Source organism: Lithobates pipiens, unplaced genomic scaffold (assembly GCF_037356315.1).
Source record: "Lithobates pipiens isolate NorthernLeopardFrog02 unplaced genomic scaffold, aLitPip1_a1.2 Scaffold_16, whole genome shotgun sequence".
NCBI lineage: Eukaryota > Metazoa > Chordata > Amphibia > Anura > Ranidae > Lithobates > Lithobates pipiens.
The window spans coordinates 269,234,823-269,262,226 of NW_027507748.1; the positions used below are offsets into that span (position 1 = coordinate 269,234,823).

The following is a 27,404-nucleotide window of genomic DNA, read 5'->3' on the forward strand; positions in this document are numbered from 1 at the left end:
ATTGCGGGTTCGGTGCTGTGGTCAGTCTTAGTCATTGCCCTGGTGTCTCAAACGCTTATGGAGTGGGTGAAGCTGTTGTGCCGCGATCTGAGGGGTGATCAATTTCTGCCTGCCTTCACTGAATTGGCGGGCCAGTTGTCCAGGGGTTGCAGTTTGTCTGCGATGCCTCTTTTGACGCAGCTCCCTTGCTTTCAAAGCTGTCTGTTTCAGCAGTGGTGCTTCGGCGTGTATTGTGACTGAAGTGTTGGGCTGTGGACCAGGCCTCTAAAAAAGCCCTAACTGATCTGCCTAGTAAAGGCGATCATTTGTTTGGGGTCAGTCTGGATGACATCATTAAGAGTGTCAAAGGGGGAGGAAAGAGTACCTTTCTTCCACAGTCTAAAAAGGGGAAGGATCCATGTCGCAAGCTTGGGCCTTCCTTTTCAGCACACAGAACATTTTTTGTCCCTCAGGGTCCACTAACAAGGGCTCAAAGACTTTCAATTTCCCCTTGGGAGGTTCCAAGCGACCTTGATCAAGCAAACCAAGAACGGGTTTCTGCAGACCCCCAGATAAGGCCCCTTGGGTGTGGGGGGACATCTTCGCTGGACCTCTGATAAACAATGTGGGCCCACAAAGAAATTCTGCCTGCTTACAAGATCAAGTTCCAGACTTGCCCCCAAGCAGATTTTTTCCTTCCAATCGTCTGTCCAAGCGCCTGTCTCTAGACCGCTTGTTAGCCCTGGGGCGAGGTAGAAGACTAGGGCTTTTATTCAAATCTGTTTACGGTCCCCAAAAAAGAGGGTACTGTACATTCAATTCTTGACCTCAAGGCCAGAAGTTCAGAAGGGGATCCATTCGTTCGGTGGGGCATCTCTCCATCGGGGGATTGTCTTGCCTCCATTGACATCAAGGATGCCTACCTGCACATTCTGTTTTGTGCACAATACACTAGCGATTCCTCCGCTTTGCTGTGGGAGAGGAGCGTTATCAGTTACCCTTTGGTCTCGCCTGCACTCCTTGAGTCTTCACAAAAAGGTTCTGGCATTGCTGCCCCAGCGGGGAATTGCATTTGCAGATGACCTTCTTCCAGGTGGCGACTTGCTTACTGCTGTCCAGCAGGTGGGTATGGTAATCTACAAACAGATATTTGCAGGCTTTTTCTTTGCATACCAATTTTTTACTCCCAATTCTTCTTACGGTGGCCATTTTCACGAAGGGCAAATTTAAAGGATAAGTTTACCTTTAAAAATAAATAAGTGCACTTTTTTTTTGCAGGTAAAAAAATGTGCATTTACCATTTGTATTTTTATTTTTTATTTTTTTAGTAGCCTCTAAAGCATTGCACCCATGATCAGCAGATCTCCTGCAGACTGTCAGTGTAATCTATCTGTCTACATCGTACGGGCGGGCAGTTTTATACAAACAGGAAAAATCGGTAACTACCACAGCGCTCAAAAGCACCGTTAGTAGTTCATTGAGAACTACAAGCCAACAGCTGCAAAGGATGTCAATATGTGTGATTGATTTATTCACAGAACTGTTAATGAATGATGCAGCCACGCTCGTTTCAGAAAGTGACAGCTGGTATGGGGAACTACTGCTCTCACATAGAGGGCTCGAATCGCTGAGTGGCTGCAGAAGTGGAACATAAAAACAGGGGGAACATGTAACATGTCCCGAAGGTGAACTTATCCTTTAGACCCCGTTCACACCAGTGCGACTTGTCATGCAATTTGACAGGTCCAAATGGCACGAAAAGTCATACCCTATTGTCTGCAATGAAACTGTACAAATCTGTGCGATGCTGACTTTGCAGTACGGCATCATTTTGAAAAAGACGTTCCTGCACTATTTTTGGTGATTTCAAGTGCAACTTGCATATACATCTGTGCATGAAATCACACAGATGTCAGCCACTTTTTTAATAGTTTTTTTTTAATTTGCACCTAGTCAGGAGGCTAGTATTACAATTCAGGATTGCAGCTTTTCTGCTTCCTTGTTTGGCTGTCTACTAAGAATACGGATTATCTTATTGCTTTTATAGTTCAGCTATGCCTCTAAGCCAGTGTTTCTCAACTCCAGTCCCCAAGGCACCCCGACAGGTCATGTTTTCATGATTTCCATTATTTTGCACAGGTGATTTGATCAGTTTCACTGTCTTAATTACCACGGCCATTTCACTTGCGGGAAATTCTGAAAACATGACACCTTGAGGACTGGAGTTTAGAAACACTGCTCTAGGCTGCCCTAACCCCACCCCTAAGCTCCTAGTGCTTAATCACATAATTTAGAGTCTGCTTTTCTTACAGTGTGTAACCGCTCAGGCTGATTTCCACTTTGAATGGGAACATTATGTAGACATACTCTGTTTCAGCCGTATTATGTAAACTGTGTTTAAAGAGAAAAGGATTGCCGCTACTCCCAAGCAACTCAGGTGAATAAACAATAAGCCGTGGCCTCAGCCTACACGTCTCCACCAAACCATACATCCTGATGTATTTCACCCGCGATCCTTTCCTCTTTACAGTTACTAGCCCTCTATATTGGCATTAGGACAAGCCTGTACCGCATGTTTTGGCATACAGGGGTATGCTTTCACCTCTGCTTTGAGCGGCGGCAAAAACAATATAAGGGTCGCTGTGTTTAACATTAAATGTTTTTTTTTATTAACACATTAACAGACATAAAAGTGTTTGTTTACCATTTTTATTTCTGAATGTGTTCAAATTTTTCACATTTTGCAAAACTGTGTCCAGTTTATGAGCAAACCTCAATACCTTGAACTGTTCAGGTAATGCAGGACTGGCAGCAATCTTCTGAAGATTAAGTATTTTTGATGACATATTATTAAAGCTTTTTGTTTTACTAACTATACAGTAAGACCATGCTTACATAGATATTGGTACACACATTTTGTTAAACACACAGATTTTAACTGTAATGGATCTAGATGTATCAATAATATACTAAGTTTTCATATGACAATGTTTATAATGTGGCTCTTTATCCTGGTTAGTAGTGGGTGTGTGTGTTGCCCCTCCCCTGTTGGTTCAAATTTGGTTGTTTCATTTTGTTCAAGGAATAGCTTAGAAATGGTTGTGACCAGGATTCAGGAATGTGAAAGTGTTTAAAATCTAATTGTGGTATAGAACAATCCTGTGAAAGTAAAGTCCTGCATCACTCGTAATTTTAACGTGTTTTGTGTGGCTGGGAGGAATAGAAAGTGAAAATACATTGCTACAGAAACCCGTATATGTACACTATATTATGCTGCAGGTGTAGAATTGTCTCTGGGAAGGACAAATGACTTGGGTAAGGTCACACTGTGCAGCATGTGAGCTTTATTCTTTCAGTTCACAGTCCAGTGCTTTGGCACAATCCCATTATTCCAAAACACATTTTCACTTGCAGGAGCAAACATTGGTGACATGCAATATTTATTGTAGAATTATTGAGATTTGTTTTTTTAAACAAAAAGTTTTATTATTAATGACATTAATGTGACATATAAAGTGTTATTTAATGTACGCTAATGTGCATTGTCCTCTGAAAATGTTAAAAAAGACAAAATTGTGGTTACATACATCTGAACTCAATTTCAGAATTTGGTGCAATTTCACATGCATAGCCAACAATTGCCCTTTCTGATATATGGCATTGTCAGAGCATTGGTGGATGCTTTGCACTGGTGTCTGACAATAGACAAATCTATCAACAGCATAAGCCCATGATAATATACCTTCTCCCAGAAGAATGTATACCCCCCCCCCCCCCCATCAGTAGCTCCCCTAGTATATTTACCCCAAGTGTCATACCTGACTTCAAACACTGTATACCCTCTGGGTCATATATCAACACTTCTACTGTCTGGAAGTGTACTGTAGAATTGTGTTATTCTCATAATAATTACAACCAGATATCCAGGCCAATATCAGGGGGGAACATGAGATGGAGATGCTGTGACTGCACAGAGGTGCAATGGTGCAGGATCTGTAGGAACTCTTGAAACCCCAGTCTGCTTGAAATCTTTGCGAGAGAGACAGCTGATGCAGTATAACTTCCTTATGTCTGGTTGCTATGTTCAGTTTTGCCATGGTTTTATGACCATGAAATGGTCTTCCACAACCTCACCTTAGTAGCAATGTTTGGATGTTCCTCACCCAGTTTTAAGCCTCCTACACAGCTGCTTCTGATTCAGTTAATGACTGTTTCAACCAACTGCACATATAATTGATGATCATTAGGAACTGCTTTGTATAATTGTTAAATCATACAACTGACTGTAATCATGTAATACATCAAAAACAAGAGAAAGGACCCCCAATCTAGTGAAATTCCATTAAAACATTTTTTACTTAAAGATAAGATGTACATAATACTCACAACGTATGTTGTATACACACATGTCAGAACAAAATCGCAGACAAGTCCTCTCTAGGACCAGTGGTAGATTCCAATGGTGCAAGGGGACCAGATGGCGTTCGTAACGGCTTGACTTGTGCGTTTCGAGGGAGAACCCTCTTCCTCAGGGCCAGTGTATATCTTACCAACAGCGGCGAGTCATAAAGCCTGAATGTTATCCAATGCAGCCATTTGCTCTTTGATCACTAATCTGTTATGTCATGTCTTTGTATACCCCAAGATATATGAGCAGCACACAAAATTCTGCTTGACACTAAATTATTTTTTCAGATCCTCAGCTATTTTTGAATACTATATTATGCATGGTTTAATAAATAGCATAATATCTACTTACAACAGTAACTGGAATAGGTGGTTAACCACTTAAGCCCCAGACTATTTGGCTGCCTAAAGACTGCACTGCTTTAACTGGTATGTGCGCGGTCATGCAACGTTGTACCCAAACACAATTTGCGTCCTTCTTTTCCCATATAATAAACGGAAAAAGACCGAAAATTAAAAAAAATATATATTTTCTACTTTTTGTAATAAGAAAAATACAATAAGCTCAATCTTAGTCGAAGGCCAAAATGTATTCAGCCACATGTCTTTGGTAAGAAAAAAATAACATAAAAAAGTCAATAAGCGTATATTTATTGGTTTGCGCAAAAGTTACACCATCTACAAACTAGGGTACAGATTCTGGAATTTACACAGCTTTTAGTTTGACTTTTCTTGAGGTGCTGAAATGGCAGAGCAGTACAACACCCCCCCCCCCCCCCCCATAACCCCATTTTGGAAAGTAGACACCACAAGGAAATTGCTGAGAGTCATGTTGAGCCCATTGAATATTTCATTTTTTGGTCCCAAGGGATTGAATAATGACAAAAAAATATATATTTTTTTACAAAGGTTGTCACTAAATGATATATTGCTCATACATTCCATGGCTATATGTGGAATTGCACCCCAAAATAAATTTTGGTGCTCCTCCTGAGTACGGGATACCACACGTGTGGGACTTTTTGGGAGCCCAGCCACGTACGGGGCTCCAAAAACCAAACACCGCCTTCAGGATTTCTAAGAGCGTACATTTTTGATTTCACTCCTCACTACCTATCACAGTTTTGAATGTCATAAAAGGCCAAGATGGCACAACCCCCCCCCCCCCCCCCCCCCCCAATGACCCCATTTTGGAAAGTATGAGAGGAATGGCGAGTATTTTACAGCTCTCATTTGTTTTTGAAAATAAAGAAAATATTTACTTTTTTCAAATTTTAAAACTGTGACAAAAAGCGAGGTCTGCAAAATACTCGCCATACCTCTCAGCAAATAGCTTGGGGTGTCTACTTTCCAAAATGGAGTAATTTGGAGGGGTTTTGAGCCACCTGGGCATTCCAATGCCTCCAAACCTGTGCTAGGCAGTGAGGAGTGAAATCAAAACTTTACACCCTTAGAAAGTCTGAAGGCGGTGCTTGGTTTTCAGTGTCCCGTATGCGGCTAGACTCCCAAAAAGTCACATACGTGGTAGCCTCATACTCAGGAGAAGCAATAAAATGTATTTTGGGGTGTAATTTTGCATATGCCCATGGCATGTTTGAGCACTACATAGTTTAGTGACAAAAAAATAAAAATTTTTCCCGCAACTTGTGTCAAAATATAATATTCCATGGACTCGACATGCCTATCAGCAAATAGCTTGGGATGTTTACTTTCCAAAATGCCATTTTATGCACAACATTTAGAAGCTTATGTCACACATCGCCCACTCGCCCATACCTCATATAGAGTAAAATTGAATAATATTTATTGGTATCAATCATATCAAAAATGACAGTGAATTGAAATATGAGCTCTGGTATCAACAAATGGAAAACAATACAGTGGATGCAGACACAATGATACACAACATTGAAATTCACAATGCTGACGGTGTATGAAAACTGATGTGTTTCAACCCAACAGTGTCTTTTTCAGAGGTTTTGGTCTGCTATGGGAAAAAATGTATTACAGTCATTGTTTGTACTTTCAAAACTAAATAATATTAGCAGCACATTTTTAATTTATAGTATGTACACAAATTGATGGGGATTAAACAAGGCTGCAAAGCATTGGTTGAAGTGATTTACGAGGGGCCAAATTTTGTAGAGCCGATCAAATTCAGGGTCACCCCTGAGGACGCCAGAGTTCATTGTCATTGAAATGCATGAACCGCAAGATCTGCTCGTATCGTGTCCTGGTCATGGAGGCAGAGAACATGGTTATATGGTGAATTGGGTCAGTGGACCAATATGACCGCAACTCACTCTTTTTAGTTATGAGGAGGGGGTAGGCCCAGGAAAGTCTTAAATTCGGAGACCGCAATTGGTCTCCAATCTCTGGCAAGGGTCAGCTGGGGATTAACGGCAATGAATTGACCAGCATATAAATTGATTTGGTCCACAATAGCTCTATAGAGATCTTCAGGTGAAAAACGGCGAATAAAAATTAAGTGAAGTGTTTCGACTGTTTCCACCTGAATTCTGGGTTGGCCAATGAATGGGGTAAGTACAGGTGTTGCAGAAGTGGTGGATTCCCAATTAGGATTGGCGAATGCAGCAGGAAGGTCACTATGGACTTGACGGTCCTGTCTTTGTCTTACTTTTGGTGGCAGAGTGACATTACTTGTGCTTGCCAGCTTGAACTGCACATATGGGACACACCACGTCACGTCACCAAGTGTTACTGCAGTGCTGGATGTATGACCAGGATGTACTAGGCCGCTGGTGCTTACTAGTTCATCAGAAGGAATAGTGGCGTTGGTACTGGCTCTCCGCTCCATACAAAGGACCTGCAGTTCTTGCACCTGAACAACAGCTGAAGATTGGGGTCTGGTACGTCTGACCTTAGCAGGGACCACAACTCCATTGTCAGAGCTATCTGTCAGGGTGCCGCTGCTGTCTACAGGTTCGTATTCTCTTCACGATCTGTCATGCTCAGAAACGTAAAAGCCTCTTCACTACCGTACCTTCAATTTGACATTTTGGTCTCTAAACTTACTGGTACAGTAGTGAGACTCACAGGTAAAAAAGTTCCTGACTGTTAGCAACTGATTCAAACGCTACCAAAAAAACTGTTAGCATTCACAGGGATCAGGCCTGACTCTGCGAATGCTGCAGTTATGTGTATTGTTGTTTTCTAAGTGATGGTGATCAATTGATACTGCACTTGGGTGGGCTGGGCTGGGCTGGGCTGGGCAGAGGGGCTAAACGCAGGTGCTAGCAGATATCTGAACCTAAGACTAATTACCCTAACACTGATTATTGTCACTAATGACATCAGTACAGCGATCAAAAAAAATATCTGAGCACTGTAATGAGTGACACAGTGACAGGTGGTGAAGGGGTTAACTGGGGGGTGTGAGTGATTGGGGGTGAATTGTGTGCCTATGTGAACTGGTGTCAGTTTTGTGTTGTGCAACTCACTTTTAGATGCTCTCTCTTCTCAGTCTGGAGCGGAAAAGACTGACCCGAGGAGAGATGTCATCACTTCCCCTGTCAGTGTTTACAGTTACACAGACAGAGGAAGGATATCCTTCGACAGGAATGATCACCAGGTCCAGGCCAGATTTCATTGGCCTGGACCTGAGGATTGATTGGTTTCTGATTGAATCCGATCGTTGCGGCCGGCGTAGCATGACGCTTTGCCTGTCTGTGCCATTCTGCCGTGGTACAACTGTACAAGAGTAGTACAAGTGGTTAATGTGTCTATAGATAGAGTCCTTAATTAACTGTATTGGGCAATGTTTTTCACCCCTTACCATTGTAAATTTTTGGTATGTGATAGTTAAAAAAGAATTCGGAGACCGATTATGGTTCTTACATGTGGAAACCACATTAAGTAATTAAAGTAAAACGTTTTTTCTGATAGTGGACCTTAACCACTTCAGCCCCGGACCAATAAATACCTTAAGGACCAGAGGTCTTTTTCCAATTTCGCACTGCGCTGCTTTAACTGGTAATTGCGCGGTCATGTAATATTGCACCCAAACGAAATTTGCGTCCTTTTCTTCCCACAAATAGAGCTTTCTTTTGATGGTATTTGATTGCCTCTGCGATTTTTATTTTTTGCGATATCAATGGAAAAAGAGCGAAAATTTTGAAAAAAAATGATATTTTCTTCTTTTTGTTATAAGAAAAATCGAATAAACTAAATTTTAGTCATACATTGAGGGCAAAATTTATTCAGCCACATGTCTTTAGTAAAAAAAATGTCAATAAGCGTATATTTTTTGGTTTGCGCAAAAGTTATAGCGTCTACAAACTAGAGTACATTTTCTGGAATTTACATTTTCAGCTTTTAATTTATGACTGCCTATCTCATTTCTTGAGGTGCTAAAATGGCAGGGCAGTACAAACCCCCCCCAAATGACCCCATTTTGGAAAATAGACACCCCAAGGAAACTGCTGATGGGTATGTTGAGCCCATTGAATATTTATTTTTTTTGTCCTAAGGGATTGAATAATGACAAAAAAAAAAAAAATGTACAAAAAGTTGTCACTAAATGATATATTGCTCACACATGCCATGGTTATATGTGGAATTGCACCCCAAAATATATTCCGCTACTTCTCCCGAGTACGGGGATACCACATGTGTGGGACTTTTTGGGAGTCTAGTCGCGCACGGCATCCCGAAAACCAATCACCACCTTCAGGATTTCTAAGGGTGCAAATTTTTGATTTCACCCCTCACTACCTATCACAGTTTCGAAGGCCATAAAAAGCCAAAATAGCACAAAACCCCCCAAAATGACCCCATTTTGGAAAGTAGACACCCCAAGCTATTTACTGAGAGGCATGTTGAGTCCATGGAATATTTTATATTTTGCCACAAGTTGCGGGAATATTACAAACTTTTTTTTTTTTTTTTGCACAAAGTTGTCACTAAATGATATATTGCTCACACATGCTATGGGCATATGTGAAATGACACCCCAAAATACATTCTGCTGCTTCTCCTGAGTACAGGGATACCACATGTGTGGGACTTTTTGGGAGCATAGCCGCGTACGGGACCCCGAAATCCAAGCACCGCCTTCAGGATTTCTAAGGGCATAATTTTTTTATTTTACTCCTCACTACCTATCACTACCTATCACAGTTTTGACGGCCATAAAATGCCAAGATGGCACAAAACCCCCCCAAATGACCCCATTTTGGAAAGTAGACACCCCAAGCTATTTGCCGAGGGCCATCTTGACACTATTGAATATTTTTTTTTTTTTGTCCCAAGGGATTGAATAATGACAAAAAAAATAAAATAAAAAAAATGTACAAAAAGTTGTCACTAAATGATATATTGCTCACACATGCCATGGTTATATGTGGAATTGCACCCCAAAATATATTCAGCTACTTCTCCCGAGTATGGGGATACCACATGTGTGGGACTTGTTGGGAGTCTAGTCGCGTACGGCACCCCGAAAACCAATCACCACCTTCAGGATTTCTAAGGGTGCAAACGCCATAAAATGCCAAAATAGCACAAAACCCCCCCCAAATTACCCCATTTTGGAAAGTAGACACCCCAAGCTATTTACTGAGAGTCATGTTGTCTGAACGAAAAAAAAGAGATTGATCGGTGGGTATGCCCACCATTAGATACCTCCCTTCATCCACCCACTTCTAATGATGGACATACATGCACCATTTATATATGCCGAAGCATGGGGGCATCCTCCCGCAAAAAAGTTATGCTGCGTACATACGTTCAAACTTTTCCACGGGCAAGCCCTCCGTCGGAATTTTGACCGTATGTACGCGGCATTAGGAGCAAAATCACTCCTCCACCCCTTATGCCCCCATGCTTCGGCATATATGCTCTTTTTTAACTGTGGTGGTGAAATCACCGCCTACAGCACTGGAGTCACGGCTTTATGTATCGTGGGAGCAAACGCTGTTGCTGTCAAGATAAATAAATCCGCGCTGCAGCTGAATGGCGTACCTGCTAAGCAAATTATGGTTAACGTTAAAACAAAGTAACATCCCAGTAAAACCTTACCATACCATACCTGCAAAGCAATTGCCAAAAAAAACAGTAAAAAATAAAACATTTTTTAACACAACCTGTGCCTAAAATATATATATGCAGAAGCATGGGGGCATCCTCCCGCAAAAAAGTTATGCTGCGTACATACGTTCAAACTTTTCCACGGGCAAGCCCTCCGTCGGAATTTTGACCGTATGTACGCGGCATTAGGAGCAAAATCGCTCCTCCACCCCTTATGCCCCCATGCTTCGGCATATATGCTCTTTTTTAACTGTGGTGGTGAAATCACCTCCTACAGCACTGGAGTCGCAGCTTTATGTATCGTGGGAGCAAACGCTGTTGCTGTCAAGATAAATAAATCCACGCTGCAGCTGAATGGCGTACCTGAAAACATGAAAAATGGTTAACAATAACACAGTAAACAGTAAAGTATAAAAAATTTGAGAGAAGAGAGAGAGAGAGAGAGAGAACAATAAAACGACAACTATTTTTGGTTTTTATATTTTATATTTTTTTGGGGTTTTTTATTTTACTTTTTTTTTTTTTATACACTTTTTTTTTAACTGTAAACTGTAACTGTAACGGTTCGGGTCTCTCAAAATGCGATGGCATCTTGGGAGACCCTGTGTAAGTGTGCCTAGCCTGTGAAATGCTGTACCCTACGCTAATACTTCACTAGTTCATGGTAGCGTTCAAAACACTCACCCTGACAAAGACCAGGATTGCCAGGACAGCGTGGACAATAAGAACGGGTGTCACGCCTATATCCGCGCTTGCTACAGACACGACATCTTTTTTGGGGGGCTCGTTGGGTAGGGGTACTCGGGAGGACATAAGAATAATGCCTCTCATGCAGCCGGCTTACTGCATTTGGTTGGGAATGGTGAGGTACAGAACCGTCTGGAAACAGAAGCTCTGTGACAACCTCTCTTTGGAAGAAAAGAAAGGTTAATGTTCCGCCTGAAGTTTTGTATAGCACAAAAGCATTCAGCAAAGCCAATTGAAATAAGTAAGCAGACACTTTTTTGTACCAGCGTCTGGTCTTACGGGAAGTTAGATACGGCGCCAACATCTGGTCATTGAGGTCCACCCCACCCATATTTTTGTTATATTCGTGGACACAGAGGGGTTTCTCCACAATACCAGTCGCCGTAGAAATTTGGACCGTCGTGTCTGCATGAAGGGAGGTAAGAACGAAAACATTCTTATTATGCCTCCACTTCATAGCGAGCAAATTATTACACCGATAGCAGGCTCTCTCCCCCAGCCTAAGACGGGAATCTACAAGCCGCTGGGGAAAGCCCCGGCGATTAGGTCGCACGGTGCCACATGCTCCAATCTGATTATCAAATAAATGACTAAACAGTGGCACGCTGGTGTAGTAGTTGTCCACGTACAAGTGGTACCCCTTTCCGAATAAGGGTGACACCAATTTCCACACTATCTTGCCAGCACTTCCTATGTAATCAGGGCAGTTCTCCGGCTCTACGTAACTATCTTTACCCTCATAAACCATAAAGCTCCATGCATAGCCTGTGGCCCTGTCACAGCACTTATAGAGCTTGACCCCGTATCTGGTACGCTTGTTGGGAATGTACTGTTTGAATGACAAGCGACCAGTAAACTTAACCAGGGACTCATCAACGCAGACAACTTTTTGGGGAGTAAACAAGTCTGCAAAACGTTGGTTGAAGTGGTTTATGAGGGACCGAATTTTGTAGAGCCGATCGTATTCAGGGTCTCCACGTGGACGACAAAGTTCATTGTCACTGAAGTGCAAGAACCGCAAGATCTGCTCGTATCGTTTCCTGGACATGGAGTTAGAGAACACGGGCATGTGGTCAGCCGGATGCGTGGACCAATAAGCCCGCATCCGCATAAATTTATGTGTGCCCATGTTGAGGGAAAGGCCCAAAAACGTCTTAAATTCGGAAACCGTAACTGGTTTCCAATCTCTGGCAAGAGACGGCAACTGGGGATTAGCGGCGATGCGTTGACCAGCATATAAATTGGTTTGGTCCACAATAGATCTATAGAGATCTTCCGTGAGATACAGAGAATAAAAATCGAGTGGCGTAAAATCATCTGTATCCACCTGAATACCGGGTTGGGCAGTGAATGGGGGAAGTACGGGTTCTGCAGAAGTGGTGGGCACCCAATTGGGATAGGCGAATTCTGCAGGAAGGGCACTATGGGTACGACGGGCCTGTCTTTGTCTTCTTCTTGGTGGCAGCGGGACACTACTTGTGCTTGCCACCTCGCCAGCTTGAACTGCACTTATGGGACTCGCCACGTCACCACGTGTTACTGCAGTGCTGGATGTACGTCCAGGGTGTACTAGGCCGCTGGTGCTTGCCAGTTCACCAAAAGGATGAGCGGCGCTAGTACTGGCTCTATACTCCATACGAGGGACTTGCGGTTCCTGCACCTCAACAACATCAGAAAATCGGGGTCGGGTACGCCTGACAATAGCAGGGACCTCTTCTTCGTCGTCAGAGCTATCTGACATGGAGGCGCTGTCCTCTACAGGTTCGTATTCTGAGCCTGAATCTGACAGATCAGTGTCTTCCTCTTCACTATCTGTCATGCTCAGAAACGTGTAGGCCTCTTCACTAGTGTACCTTCGCTTTGCCATTTTGGGCTCTAAATTTAGGGGTACAGTAGTGAGACTCACAGGTAAAAAAGCACCTAGCCTGTCAGCGACTGTATAAAACGCTACAAAAAAAAACTGTTAGCGATCGCAGGGATCAGGCCTGACTCTGCGAACGCTGCAGTTATGTGTGTTGTGTTTTGTAAGTGACAGTGATCGATCGATACTGCACTTGGGTGGGCTGGGCTGGGCTGAGCAGAGGGGCAAAACGCAGGTGCTAGCAGGTATCTGGATTGATCCTGCTAACAATGCGTTTTTTTAGAACCCTAAATTGCTGGGCACGCTAGTATAGATCTGATCAGATCAGATATTGATCTGTTCGGATACTATACCACTAAGGGAGGTGTATGCTTTGCGCGTGGGTGTTAGCGGTGCTGGCACTAACCTAGCACTGCCTGGGGCGACGCAGACCCTTTCTGACCCTAAAACCAAATTTATATCACCCGCCGGGTGATCAGGGGGTTAAACCTTTATTAGGTAATAAATGGCGGGTGCCCTGATGCTATAAAAAGCGAACTACCTAACCAGCGTCACCCGTAACACTTATACGGTGATCACTGGTGAAAGGGTTAACTAAGGGCAATCAGGGGTTAAAACCTTTATTGGGTATTTATATGGGGGTACCTGAAGCTTTATAAAAACCTGACGGGGAACCTAAATAACTAACTGGCTAACCAGCGTCACCAGTGACACTTATGCAGCGATCGCTGGTGAAAGGGTTAACTCTAGGGGCAATCAAAGGGTTAAAACCTTTATTAGGTTATATATCGGGGTACCTAACGATATAAAAACCTGGCGTTGAACCTAAAAAAAAACTAGCTTTCTAGCGGGACCAGTGACACTATTGCAGCGATCAGAAAAACGATCGCTTAGTGACACTGGTAAAAGAGGGTGAAAGGGTTAACTGGGAGGGCAATCAAGGGGTTAAACCTTTATTGGGGGGGTAGGGGGCTACCCTGGACCTAAAGGGGCCTAACACTAGCTGCCCTGACACTTTTTACAGTCACAACTGACACTAAATGTAGTGATCAATAAATAAATGAACACTGCATTAGTGACACTGTGACTGGGGGGGGGGGCGGGGGGCCGATCGGGGGGTGACTGGGGTGAAATGTGTGCCTGTGTGTACCTATGTGTCAGTGGACTGTTGGTGCACTTACTTGGACGTCTTCACTCCTCGCTGTCCGGTTCAAAAAGACCGCCACGAGGAGTGTGACATCACTTCCTCCTCCTGTGTTTACATTTTCACAGGGGAGGAAGTTTGTCACTGGCCAGGAGCGATCGAGAGGGGATGGGCGGAAACCAACGGCCATCCCCTCATCGCCGATCGCTCCGGCACCGAAAGGGACCGCCGTATCTAGCGGGAGGGGGTCCGATCGGACCCCCCACCCGCTAGAAGGCATTCACGTACATTTACGTGATTGTGCCTGCCTGTGCCATTGTGTTGACGTACATTGGCAATACGGCGGTCCTGAAGTGGTTAATGTGTAGGGAACAATTACTTTTTCATATATTACCACCTTTAGTGGGGAAACTCCTTTTTCAGTTAATTAAAATACGGCATTTAAAAAAAAAAAAAACTGTTATTTGTTTATACAATTACCTTTCTTTTTTTTTTTGTAAGGTTTTAGTTGAACAATGTTTCAAAATTTCACATATAGCCAGAAAGCAGGATGAGGACAAATCCTTTCACATTGAACTATATATAAGCAGCATTACTGTTATCAAGCCTCCAGAGAACTGCAGGTTATATAATGTCTGTACCTTTGTATCCATAACACAGTTGATTCTTGCTATTACAGTGTGCAGTCCCATACAGTGCATTTTATGTCGCACACAAACAGTTCCCCAAAGGAGCTCTATTGGTTTGAACACAGGCAACTTTCCAGGCTGGCTTGACGTGAGAAAAACGGCATGTTCATCAGCATTGCCTACCTGTGTGTGAAATGATGCTCTGTGAAAATACCAGTTTCAGCAATGCGGCGGCAGCTGCTGACATGTAAACCCTGCTGTGGACAGTAAGTGGTGCTTACTACCTAGAAATTACACTGGCATAGCAGTGCATGGAGAAGGCAAGATCCACATAAGAGGACAAATTCCCTGACCTCTGATTGTACTTCAGTTTTAACCATTCCGTGACAACAGAGTGACGGCAAAGGATAGTGGTGTGTCTGATACTTTTCAGAAATGCTATAGATCTGTCAAAACACTGACTGCTTTAGAAATCTGAAATATTTGCACTTTGACATTCATATACAGTATAGCAATTTTCAGATCCAACTCCTGGCTGAAATAGTGACAGACAGCATTGTATGTTTCTTTTTTAGGCTATTATTTGCGTGACTGATTCATTGGATGTTTTCAGTGTCATTCTTTGTGTCTATGAATATCGGCTCCTATTCATCTTCAAATCCAGGCACATACAGATGTCACAATGTACATCTTTGTGTGTTTTAGAAGTGAACTTTGTGCTTACCTGTGTTTTTTATTTTTTATTTTTTTTCCTCACACATGCACATTTACTTTGTGATATTCTGAAAACATGTATATGGCCTTTAGGCATTTTAATATGTATGTCAAGTGAAAACTTTTCTTGTTTGTTTTAACTAGAGTAGGGTAGAGTTAAAACCCCAGTGGTCAGTTTTTTTATTTTGCTTTCTTTTTTGCATCCCTTGTCCTGCTGGGGAGATTTTTCTGGCATTTCCTGCCTTTGAGACACAATGGAAAATGAGAGGAAATCTCTGCCAAGTGAACAGAATTCCTATAGTCACAAGAATTGAACAGTTGGCCCCATTGATGGATTTTCACCTCTTGCTCCAAGGACAGCTAAAATATTTGGATTTCCCCTAACTTTTTGTCCTGATTACAAAGGACACCAGGACAAAAAAGAGAGGGTAGATCTTCCCAGAACAAATTCGGCCATAAAAACCAGATGAAGGGTCTAACCCAGGGGTCGCAAACTGGCGGCCCTCCAGCTGTGGCAAAATTACAAGTCCCATGAGGCATTGCAAGACTGACAGTTACAAGCATGACTCCCACAGGCAGAGGCATGACGGGACTTGTGTTTACATACACCTTAATACTGTCCACTATATTTTTTAATGTTGCATTTTTCTCCCAGATTCCACCTGTCAAAACTTAGTTTAAGCAATGCTTTGGGCCAAAGTTATTGATTTGTATACAGTTTTGCTGCTACTTCCCCACTGAATAACTGTGGCAATTATATTGGTAAAGGTATTATATCTGCGCAATCTTAGTCACCTCATTAAAGCACTTAAACTAGAGTTCACCCAACAACACTAGAGTTTCAACAACAGTAATGCAGGATGTTGGTAACATTTGCAGCCGCTGAATGTTGTAAATTTTCCACATCAGTGATTTGCCGATAGGTGATTTGCCTATGAAGTCTAGCCACACTCAGTGAAAAAAGGACTACATCATCAAAACTCATAACTTTTTTTGATGTGATACAGTGTAATGTTTGCCAAAGACCAGCCTACTGTTCTGAGTCATTTGCTTCCTTTATTTATTTTCTGTTTTTTTTTTTATTATTATTTAATTATTATTTTTTTTTATGCAGTTTGTATTAAGACCTACATATGACATGTCGGCCTGGAACTCTTAGCATTCTTGGCAATTCTATAGCTTACTACTCACCTCAACATTAAGGCAAATGGAGCACACACCTCCTCTGTCCCAGCAATACATTTTGATGCATGCCACATTGCGGTTCTCAGGCTTGAGTTTTAAAGACTATGTTCACCTTTTCAGGCAGAATTTCACTTTTCGTAATAAATAGAAACCTTTTATAATGTCTTTTCTGCCTAAGCCATCTCAATATGCTTATCTGTCACTTACCTTGTCCTTGGCAGCCTTCACATTTCTGTTTGAAATTTTAAAACGTGCTTTCTGCATCCATCACTTCTTGTAGATAATATCCCATATGTACTGCCTTATCAATCATGGAATAGTTTTTTTTTTATTATCACTCTGAACCACACTGTCCTCATTACTATACCACATCTTGTTTTATTTCCACCCACTTTCCTAATTCTTCCTTTAAAGTGATTGTAAAGGTTCATTTTTTATTTTTTAAATAACAAACCTGTTATACTTGCCTGCCCTGTGCAAGGGTTATCCTCCTTTTCTGGGGTCCCCGGCAGTGCTCCTCCTCTTCTTTGGGTGCTCCTGTGGTGGGCCGCTTTGCATGGGGGCACTGGAACGATCAGGTTCAGGTAAGAAAAAGGGGGGCTCTGGGGGGCAACTGCAGCACAGGAGGTTTTTCACATTAAAGGGGTTGTAAAGCATCCTATGCTTTTGCGGGTGGTTTAAATCCTTTTTCGGCCGCTAACGAGGGTTAAACCCAATTGGGTAAAAACAGTAAAGCGGCGCTAAAAATGGCACCACTTTAAAGCCTGCCCCAGTTTTAAAGCAGCCTTAGATTGCACACAGGTGTACATCATTTCACTAATTATGTGACTTCTGAAGGTAATTTGTTGCACCAGAGCTTTTTAAGGTCTTCATAACAAAGGGGGTGCATACATATGCACAGGCCAATTATCAGTTTTTTATTTCTGAAAAATCGTTTTATGTATATATTTTTCTCATTTTACTTCACCAACTTAGACTATTGTGTTCTGATCCATCACGTGTAATTCAGATTTAAAAAAAATGTAATTAAAGGCTGTAATGTAACAAAATGGGTAAAAAGCCAAGGGGTGCTTTTGCAAGGCACTGGAGAAAGAAAGGTGAGAATATGATTACTGTACATAATACCACAGTAAATACACCTCCTCTGTGTTCACTGCTAACACTTCCAAGAGTGGAGCTTGAGAATGCACAGGATAACTTTTGTGGCTTATTTGCACTTTGTTAAATTTTCTGTGAGACTTTGATACATAGTGACAATCTTTTGTGAGAAAATTAAACCCGACATTACTAAAAGCAGTTTTTTCTTATTTCCACAGAACTGAACTCTATCAGTCCTTATTTGGAAGAATGAAACATCTAGAAGATGAAAAGACTTTGTAATTACAGTTGGAGTCATCGTGCCATATTTCTTTTTTTGGGGATCCCGCACAGAGTCCTGACGGAACCGCCCTATGCAGTTTTATATTCTGCAAATAAAATACTTGGAAAGAAAAAATGCTTTTTACCATGAACCCATTTCATCCTTGGGTGATTTTTGGAAAAAATGGTGGTTCTTGTTTTTAATATCTTAATTTCATATAAAAGAGTGTTTTATGATGTCATTTTTGTACTAACAGGAGTAAACATGGAGCTTGACAACTTTACATGCATAAATGATCATTTTATTATTGAATCTGCAACAATTTTTAAAGTGTTTCTAAGGTCAAAATTTAAAATCTTATATTCATTTACACATTGGCTTTTAATTATTTCTATCCTACCCCTGTTAATTTAACAAGCTTGAAGTATGACAACTTACTTTTGGATCAATCCCACACATTTACTTCCTTGAATACAGTGACACATTCATTATGCTCAGAAAAAAAATTCACTGCTCATGTCTATCGGGGACCATAAACCAGATGGAGACCGAAAGAGCAGTTAAAATCACACCTTTATTTACATGACAAAAATAACAGTTCAGGACCGTAGTCCAAAAACAGAAGCCAGGGTTTGGATACCAGAGCTGGTATTCAGATGAGCCAGGGTCAAGAAACCAGAAGTCAGCATAGTCAGGAGCAAATATCAAGAAGAGGAATTGGAAGAGAAGTCAGCGGGCTAAGTCATACAGAGGAGCACAAGAAGGGATGCAATTAGAGATCATAGCTCATTTCCTCCTTGACCTTGCGTGGTCTAAGCTCCTTAAATAGCAAAAATGGGCTGACTGTAGACTGGACTAATGAGGCAGGTAAATGGTAACCAGGTGAGTAACTGTGGTAACAAAAAGTGGCTGGTAGTTAACTGAACTGAGCACTGAAAGAAAAGAGCTGCTTGTTAGGTAGCTGTAGCCCAGCCCTGACAATGTCACACATTTCGCAGAGGCTGCTGTCTGAACTACAGAGGTGCTGAGAGTTGTTTCAAGAGGCAGCAAGGTACCATGGGACACACAGTATTTAATAATCGAAAGCAGTGATCAGGGAAGAAGCCACAAAGCATGCAAAATGAGAAAATAACTAATTTTATAACATCATCACATCAGCATTGTAATAGCAATAAAAATTACAAAGTATATGCTGTGACCTTAGAATTTCTATAACCGTGCACTTGTGCACATTTAAGACCTGGTCAGGGATGTATACAGAGGGGGGGGGGGGGAAATAAAATAATGAAAGCTCTTTAATTTTTATCATAGGTGTATTTTAAATGATAAAGACCGAATATCAACAAAAAACACATGATACAAATGTTATAAATTGAATTGTAGAATAAGTATTTGATACCCAAGCAAAACATGGCTTAGTACTTGGTAGAGAAACCCTTGTTGGCAAGCACAGAGTTGGCACCAGTTTTGCATTTGGGCCTGACATCAGATCTCAATAATAATAATAATAAATTTTATTTATAGTGCACTTTCCATCAAAAGACCTCAAAGTGCTACATAATTACAATAAAAACAAACAACTTAATTTAAAAAAACATTTGCTAAAAAGAAAAGTCTTCAACCCCTTTTTAAAATTTTCAGTAGACTGAGAAACCCTCAAACTATCAGGCAAAGCATTCCACAGACGTGGGGCAGCAGCACAAAAAGCCTTATCTCCCATGGTTTTCAACCTAGTTTTTGGAATCTCTAGACAATTCGAATTAATTGAGCGAAGGGAACGAGGTACATTTTGTAATCTAAGAAGTTCCTTAAGATAAGGTGGAGCTTGTCCATGTATGCATTGATGGACAAGAGAGACCTTATACTCAATTCTAGCAGAAACCAGGAGCCAATGAAGAGATTTAAGAATTTGAGTGATATGCTCATGCTTGCGCACTCTCATTAGGATCCTCGCTGCAGAGTTTTGAACATAATGTAACTTCTGCATGCTCTTTCTCGGAATCCCAATGAGAAGTGCGTTGCAATAATCCAGCCTAGAGGAGACAAAGGCATGAATCAACCTTTCAGCATCAGAAAAATAAAGGATAGAACGAAGTTTAGAGATATTACGAAGGTGGTAGAAAGAAGTCTTGCATACTTGATTTTAGGGATGCACCGAATGGGTTTTTTGGTGCCGAAACCGATACCGAAAATGAAAAATACACTAGGCCGAAAACCGATACCGAAACAGCACCGATACCGAAAATGACTGTTTTTAAAAAAATATTTTTGTACTGGAGGTGGTCAGAGACTGGGGACATGGTACAGGAGGTGGTCAGAGACTGGGGACATGGTACAGGAGGTGGTCAGAGACTGGGGACATGGTACAGGAGGTGGTCAGAAACTGGGGACATGGTACAGGAGGTGGTCAAAGACTAGGGACATGGTACAGGAGGTGGTCAGAGACTGGGGACACGGTACAGGAGGTGGTCAGAGACTGGGGACACGGTACAGGAGGTGGTCAGAGACTGGGGACACGGTACAGGAGGTGGTCAGAGACTGGGGACACGGTACAGGAGGTGGTCAGAGACTGGGGACACGGTACAGGAGGTGGTCAGAGACTGGGGACACGGTACAGGAGATGGTCAGAGACTGGGGACACGGTACAGGAGATGGTCAGAGACTGGGGACACGGTACAGGAGATGGTCAGAGACTGGGGACACGGTACAGGAGATGGTCAGAGACTGGGGACACGGTACAGGAGATGGTCAGACTGGGGACGTGGTACAGGAGATGGTCAGAGACTGGGGACGTGGTACAGGAGGCATCCCCCATTGCAGCCAGTGTGCCCCATTGCAGCCAATTGCAGCCAGTGTGCCCCATTGCAGCCAGTGTGCCCCATTGCAGCCAATTGCAGCCAGTGTGCCCCATTGCAGGCAATTGCAGCCAGTGTGCCCCATTGCAGCCAGTGTGTCCCATTGCAGCCTGTGTGCCATTTTGCAGCCAGCCTGTGCACTGTGTGCAGGGAAGAGAGCCGCCCCTCCCCCTTGTCCGGGCACTTTGATAGACAGATCATCCGTCCAATCCTGCGGATGATCTGTCTATCTAAGTGCCCGGACAAGGGGGAGGGGCTGTGTGTGACGGAGCGCGGCCGGGAACACACAGCTATTGAAATGAAAGCTGTGATGTTCCCCGCGCTGTGATCAAACAGGCGGCGGAGGTGGCTCTCCTGCGCTATACACCCCCCATGATGGGCGTCACCAGGGGCGGGAGGCGGAGCCCCGCCCCCACCCAGGCCACGCCCCATTTCCGGCTCCATTATCGGCCGATTTTCTCTTTCGGCAAATTGCCGAAAAGGGCATTTTCGGCCGATATGTTTCGGCGGCCGAAATTTCGGTGCATCACTACTTGATTTATATGAGCTTCAAAGGTGAGTTGGGAATCCATTTTTTACACCAAGATTAGTGACGGACGAAACTGGAATTTTAGAGCCTGAAAAGGCAATACTTGTTATCAGCGATGATTTAATCTGGTGAGACGTTCCAATCATAATAAACTCAGTTTTGGAGCTATTTAGTTGCAAGAAATCTCCTCCAGACAGGCGGTAAGGACTGAAAGGGGTGACTGCACTGATGGAGTTTCAGCTTCAGCTTTTACATAAAGCTGAGTATCATCAGCATAACAATGGAAGGAAATATTATAACGATTTATAATATGGCCCAAAGGAGTAAGATATAAAATAAATAGAATTGGGCCAAGCACTGACCCTTGGGGAAATCCACAGGTAACCACATGCGGTTTAGATTTAAAATCACCCAATGTAGCTTGTTCAATCCTATCTGTAAGATATGACTCAAACCAACTGAAGATCTTGTAAAAACATTTGTGGTCTTGCTTTTCCGAAATCAGTACTGCTTCAGCCACAGGGTCTGCTCTACGGAAAAAGAAATGGTGGCTAGTGCAAGGATAACTTGCCTGTTTCTAATCCTACGTTTTTTGGCATTCTTGTAACAAGAAGCTGATTGCTTTAGAGATTTCTTCTTCTACGATGGACTTCATGGCCTCCGAGGTCAGAGATGGTTTTCAGAGTTTAATCCTTTTTGCAGTATTACGTACCTTCTACCTCCAAAATGGTGGCACCAGTGGCAGTGTCTCCTTTAGAAACAGGTTAACATCAAGGCCCCCCCTGCATTGATTATAGATGACACAAGGCAGAAAATCTTAGTTCAAATAAGAAAGAAGAGGTAGACTATAGCAAGGAGTGGAGGGAAAATGGATCAAACAAGGGTCTCTTCCCAGTAGAAGATTTTGAGGAGCTGATGCAGGCTGTTAATGCAACTGAACGATTTCCTGTCCATGTTATCAGTGCAAGATAGGATGTACAGTGGGTTACAAAAGCAGCAGGGACTCTCCATCAATCATTCAAGAATTGAACCAAAAAAAAATGTATACGGTCATGAAAAAGGTTTTTTTTTTTTAAATTAGGTTCAAGAGGGTGTGGAAATTATTATTTTTTATTATTATTTTAAATGTTCGAGTCTTGATGCAGCACTGGCACAGGTTTCTAAAAATTCTGATTTGTCCTTTGAGGATTCCTGCACCATCAAAGGGACCAGAAGCTCTTCTTTGGAGAGCATGGGATGTTAGATTCACAAACCTATTGAACTTGGTTACTAGATCCATTTCATTAACCACTTAAGCCCCAGACCTTTTGGCTGCCTAAAGACCAGAGGACTTTTTACAATTTAGCACTGCGCTGCTTTAACTGGTAAATGTTGTACCCAAATTAAATTTGCATCCTTTTTTTCCCACAAATAGAGCTTTCTTTTAATGGTATTTGATTGCCCCTGAGATTATTTTTTGTGATATAAATGGTCCAAACATTTTGAAAAAAATATTTTCTAATAAACCATAAAACTATATGGTATAGCCTGTGGCCCTGTTGCAGAGCTTATACATCTTGACCCCGTATCTGGCGCGCTGGCTGGAAAGATACTGTTTGAATGAAAAGCGGCCAGAAAACGTAGTTGGGGACTCATCAATGCAGACAACTTGATGGTGAGTAAACAAGGCTGCAAAACGGTTGAAGTGGTGTACGAGGGGCCGAATTTTATAGAGCCGATCAAATTCAGGGTCACCCCAAGGATGACAGAGTTCATTATCACTGAAGTGCATGAACCGCAAGATCTGCTCGTATCGTGTCCTGGTCGTGGAAGCAGAAAACATGGGCATATGGTGAAGGTGGACCAATATGACCGCAACTTACACTTTTTAGTTATGCCCATAAGGAGGTATAGGCCCAGGAAGGTCTTAAATTCGGAGACTGTAATTGGTCTCCAATCTCTGCCAAGGGTCAGCTGGGGATTAGCGCCGATGAATTGACCAGCATATAAATTGCTTTGGTCCACAACAGATCTGTAGAGATATTTGGTGAAAAACAGCCAATAGGAATCAAGTGACGTAAAATCAACTGTTTTGCACCTGAATTCCAGGTTCAGAAGTGGTGGGTTCCCAATTAGGATTGGTGAATGCAGAAGGAATGGCACTATGGGCTCGACAGGCCTGTCTGTCTTCTTGGTGGCAGCGGGACACTACTTGTGCCTGCCACCTCCCCAGCTTGAACTGCACTTATGGTACTCACCACGTCATCAATTGTTACTGCAGTGCTGGATGTATGACCAGGATGTACTAGGCCGCTGGTGCTTGCCAGTTCACCAGAAGGAATAGCGGAGCTAGTACTGGCTCTATGCTCCATACGAGGGACCTACGGTTCTTGCACCTCAATGACAGCAGAAGATCGGGGTCTGGTATGCCTGACCTTGGAAGGGACCACAACTCCATCATCAGAGCTATCAGGGTGCCGCTGCAGTCTACAGGTTTGTATTCTGAGCCTGAATCCAACAGATGAGTTCCTCTTCACTATCTGTCATGCTCAGAAACATGTAGGCCTCTTCACTAGTGTACCTTCGATTTGCCATTTTGGGCTCTAAATTTACTGGTACAATAGTGAGACTCACAGGTAAAAAAGCTCCTGACTGATTCAAACGCTACAAAAAAAAAACTGTGGGCGTTGCAGGGATCAGGCCAGACTCTGCGAATTCTGCAGTTATGTGTGTTCTGTTTTGTAAGTGACAGTGATCGATTAATGTTACACTTGGGTGGGCTGGGCTGGGCTGGGCAGGGGGCTAAACGCAGGTGCTAGCTGATATCTGGGCTTATCCAGCTAACACTGCATTTTTGGGAACTCTAAACTGCTGGGGATGCTAATATAGTTTTGATCAGATCAAATATCAATCCGTTCAGACACTATACTACTAAGGGAGGCGTATGGTGTGTTCATGGGTGTTAGCGATAAGGGCACTGATCTGACGCTGCCTGGGGCAACGCAGACCCTATCTGACGCTAAAACCTAACTTTGATCACCCAGTGACAGGTGGTTAATTGGGGGGGGGGGGGTGATCAGGGGGTGAATTGTGTGCCTATGTGACCAGGTGTCAGTGTAGTGTAGGTGCACTTACTTGGATGTCTTCTCTCCTATCGGTCTGGAACAAAAAGACAGAGGAGATATATGACATCACTTCCCCTGTCAGTGTTTACAGTTACACAATAGGGGAAGGATATCATTCGTCAGGACCAGTCACCAGGTCCCGGCCAGATATCCTGGGGCTGGGGATTGATCGGTTCCTGATCAAATCCGATCATCACGCCGGTGGGGGGTGCGCGCCCCCAGCCGGCCACGTGCCCGATGTAGCATAGTGGCGATTCGCCTGCCTGTACCATTCTGCTGCAGTACAACTGCAGCAGATAGTCAGCAAGTGGTTAAAGACAAGGTGTCAGGGCTTGGACTTAAACCTGGGGCCTCTGCTGTGTCTGGCGATGACTCTTCTGGCTGAGCTATGTGAGATGCTGGACAGCGCTCGGTCTAATCCATTGGAGCATTCCGCCTTGTGCCTTGATTTCTGCTGAACCTTTAACTCTCTGCTTCTCCCATGAACTTCTTGATTTAAAATGGTAGTAAACCTGCTGACACTTTTTTTTATTTTATTTAATACCCCTGTAAGGCAAAAGGCATAATGAGCTAGTATGCACCGCATGCTAATTGAAACTCCTAAGATTTGACCTCATATTATATGGTTTTGGTAAATCTGAAGGAAAAACTCAACAGAAAAACTTAGTGTGCATGGGGCTTTACTCACTCTCATCCTCCCTGCTGCCATCCATATTGTGCTACCATTTGTAATGCTGCGAACACACGATCAAACAATCGGGTGGAAAAGTCTGGCAAACTCAAGTCCGCCGGACAATCCCCCCGTGTGTAGACTCCGGCTGACTTTTTTTACCCGAAAGTACGGCGGAATTAGAAAGTAGTTTTGCACTCCAATCTTCCCGCCAGACTTGCATTTCGGCGGACAATCTGGCCGTTGGTATGCCAGTCCGCCGTACTTTTGAAATGAGCAGACTTTTCCCGCGCGGAGAAAAGTCTGCTCTTTTTGAGCGTGTCTCCAGGTAGACGGGGCCAGCGAAGGAGGCGTCGCTAGCCCCGTCTCCTGGTATGGACTTAAAGGGGAACCCCAACGCCAAAAAAATCAGCGTTGGGTCCCCCCAGGTCCACATCAGACCCCTGTCCGAGCACGCTACCCGGCCGCACGGCCCCCCCCTTACCCAAGGCACCCCCCCATGTTGAGGGCACGCGGCCTGGTACGGCTCAGGAGGGGGGACGCTCGCTCGTCCCCCCTTTCCAGGCCGGCCGGGTAGCATGCTTGGACAAGGGTCTGATGTGGACCTGGGGGACCCCCACGCCATTTTTTTCGCCGTTGGGGTTCCCCTTTACGTCCATACCAGGTGGCGGGGCTAGCGACGTCTCCTTCGCGGGCCCCGCCTACCTGGAGACGCGCTCAAAATGAGCGGACTTTCCTCCGCGTGTGTGGGTGAGTCCGTTCATTTCAAAAGTACGGCGGATAGTCCGGCGGACTTAGTACGCCGTATTAGTCCGCTGAAAAAGTGCCGTGTGTGGGCAAGTAGCCCGTTCGGACAGTCCGGCGGGAAGTCCGCCGGATAGTCCGCTACGTGTATACGCGGCATTAGTGACCCTTGGCTTGTTCCTCAATTATGCTTCTACCTGATCCCAACCTGCAACTACTCATTACTGACCTTCAGCTTGTTTTACTGACTATGCTTCTGTTTGATCCTTACTTGCTTTTCTGCTTCTGGACCCCGCCCCCCCCCCCCAGCTTGCTCACCACCTGGTGGAACAACCCTGAGGACCGTGACCTGGTACTAACAAGCATCAAAATACATCTCCACCATCAGGAGCTCTGGTGAACACCAATTAGTATTTAAACTCTGCACCTCAGAGGAGCCTGCATCATCCACTGGGGTGACTGCCTGTGTGCCTATCCTGCTGGTCAGTGGTAGTCCCGCTACTGCTATGGCAACTGGTCTTTGAGCCTAACCCCTGATGGTGATACAAGGAATGGGATTATCTGCTCCAAGTCTAAATAGTGCCCTTTGAGGGTTTGCTGCAAAAGGGTCCTCATATTTCCAGTCCAGCCAGGGCACTAAATGCTTGGAACCCAAGAAAAAAATGGCCTTTTAACAAGGCAAAAACCTAAACGAGTGCTAATGCTAGTATTTGTGTGTAGGTGGGTGGGATTTCCCAATTTTTCCGCTAATGGGAGTTTATTGCGGCAAGCCGCCCTTTTTTTTGTGGTACAATTACTGATGGATGGGAATCATCTGGAATTTTGACCCCTATATCCAAAACCTTTTTTGCAGGAGGAAATTTCACATGTCCCTGCAGAACCTATTTTTTAAGGGGTTTGATGCCCATGTCTTCCTCTGGGCAGCACAGTGGCCAAGTGGTTGGCAGCACTAGAGTCGTCCATTCAAATCCCAACCACAGCACTACTGGAACATAATTTGCATGTTCCCCCCTGTGCCTGCCACACTCCAAAGACATGCTGGTAGGTTAATTGGCTCCTGTCTAAATTGGCCCTAGTATGTGTATGTATGAATGTGAGCTAAGGACCTTCGACTGTAAGGCCTTTGAGGGCAGGGACTGATGTGACAATATAGGTATATAGCACCGTCAATTACGCAGTGCTTTACAAGTACCTGAAATAAAATGGTTAATCCTCAGGGAAATATGATTATCAAACTGAAGAAAATAGATTATTTGTATACAGGAAATTCAGGTTGTTCATGGTCTCCTGGGCTTAAAGGCACACATACAGTATCTGCACATTCCCATACATCAAGTGCACCAAAAATACCTTTGCTTTACGTTCTGGACAGTAAGGGGGATACAATACAGTTTCAAGGATTACCGTTAAGTCTCTTGATGGAACCCA

The 27,404-nt window shown here is 43.5% G+C and overlaps 1 protein-coding gene across 1 annotated transcript in view; it reads left to right on the plus strand.

Annotated features, from left to right (window-relative positions):
* The window catches only part of AATF (apoptosis antagonizing transcription factor), a 218,312-nt gene extending 199,955 nt beyond the window's left edge, over positions 1-18,357 (plus strand). The window contains exon 12 of the mRNA XM_077481392.1: positions 18,031-18,357. Coding sequence (XP_077337518.1) covers positions 18,031-18,094 — 64 coding nt within the window. The 3' untranslated portion in view covers positions 18,095-18,357. The remainder of the gene's footprint in view (positions 1-18,030) is intronic.
* The last annotated feature ends 9,047 nt before the right edge of the window (positions 18,358-27,404 follow it).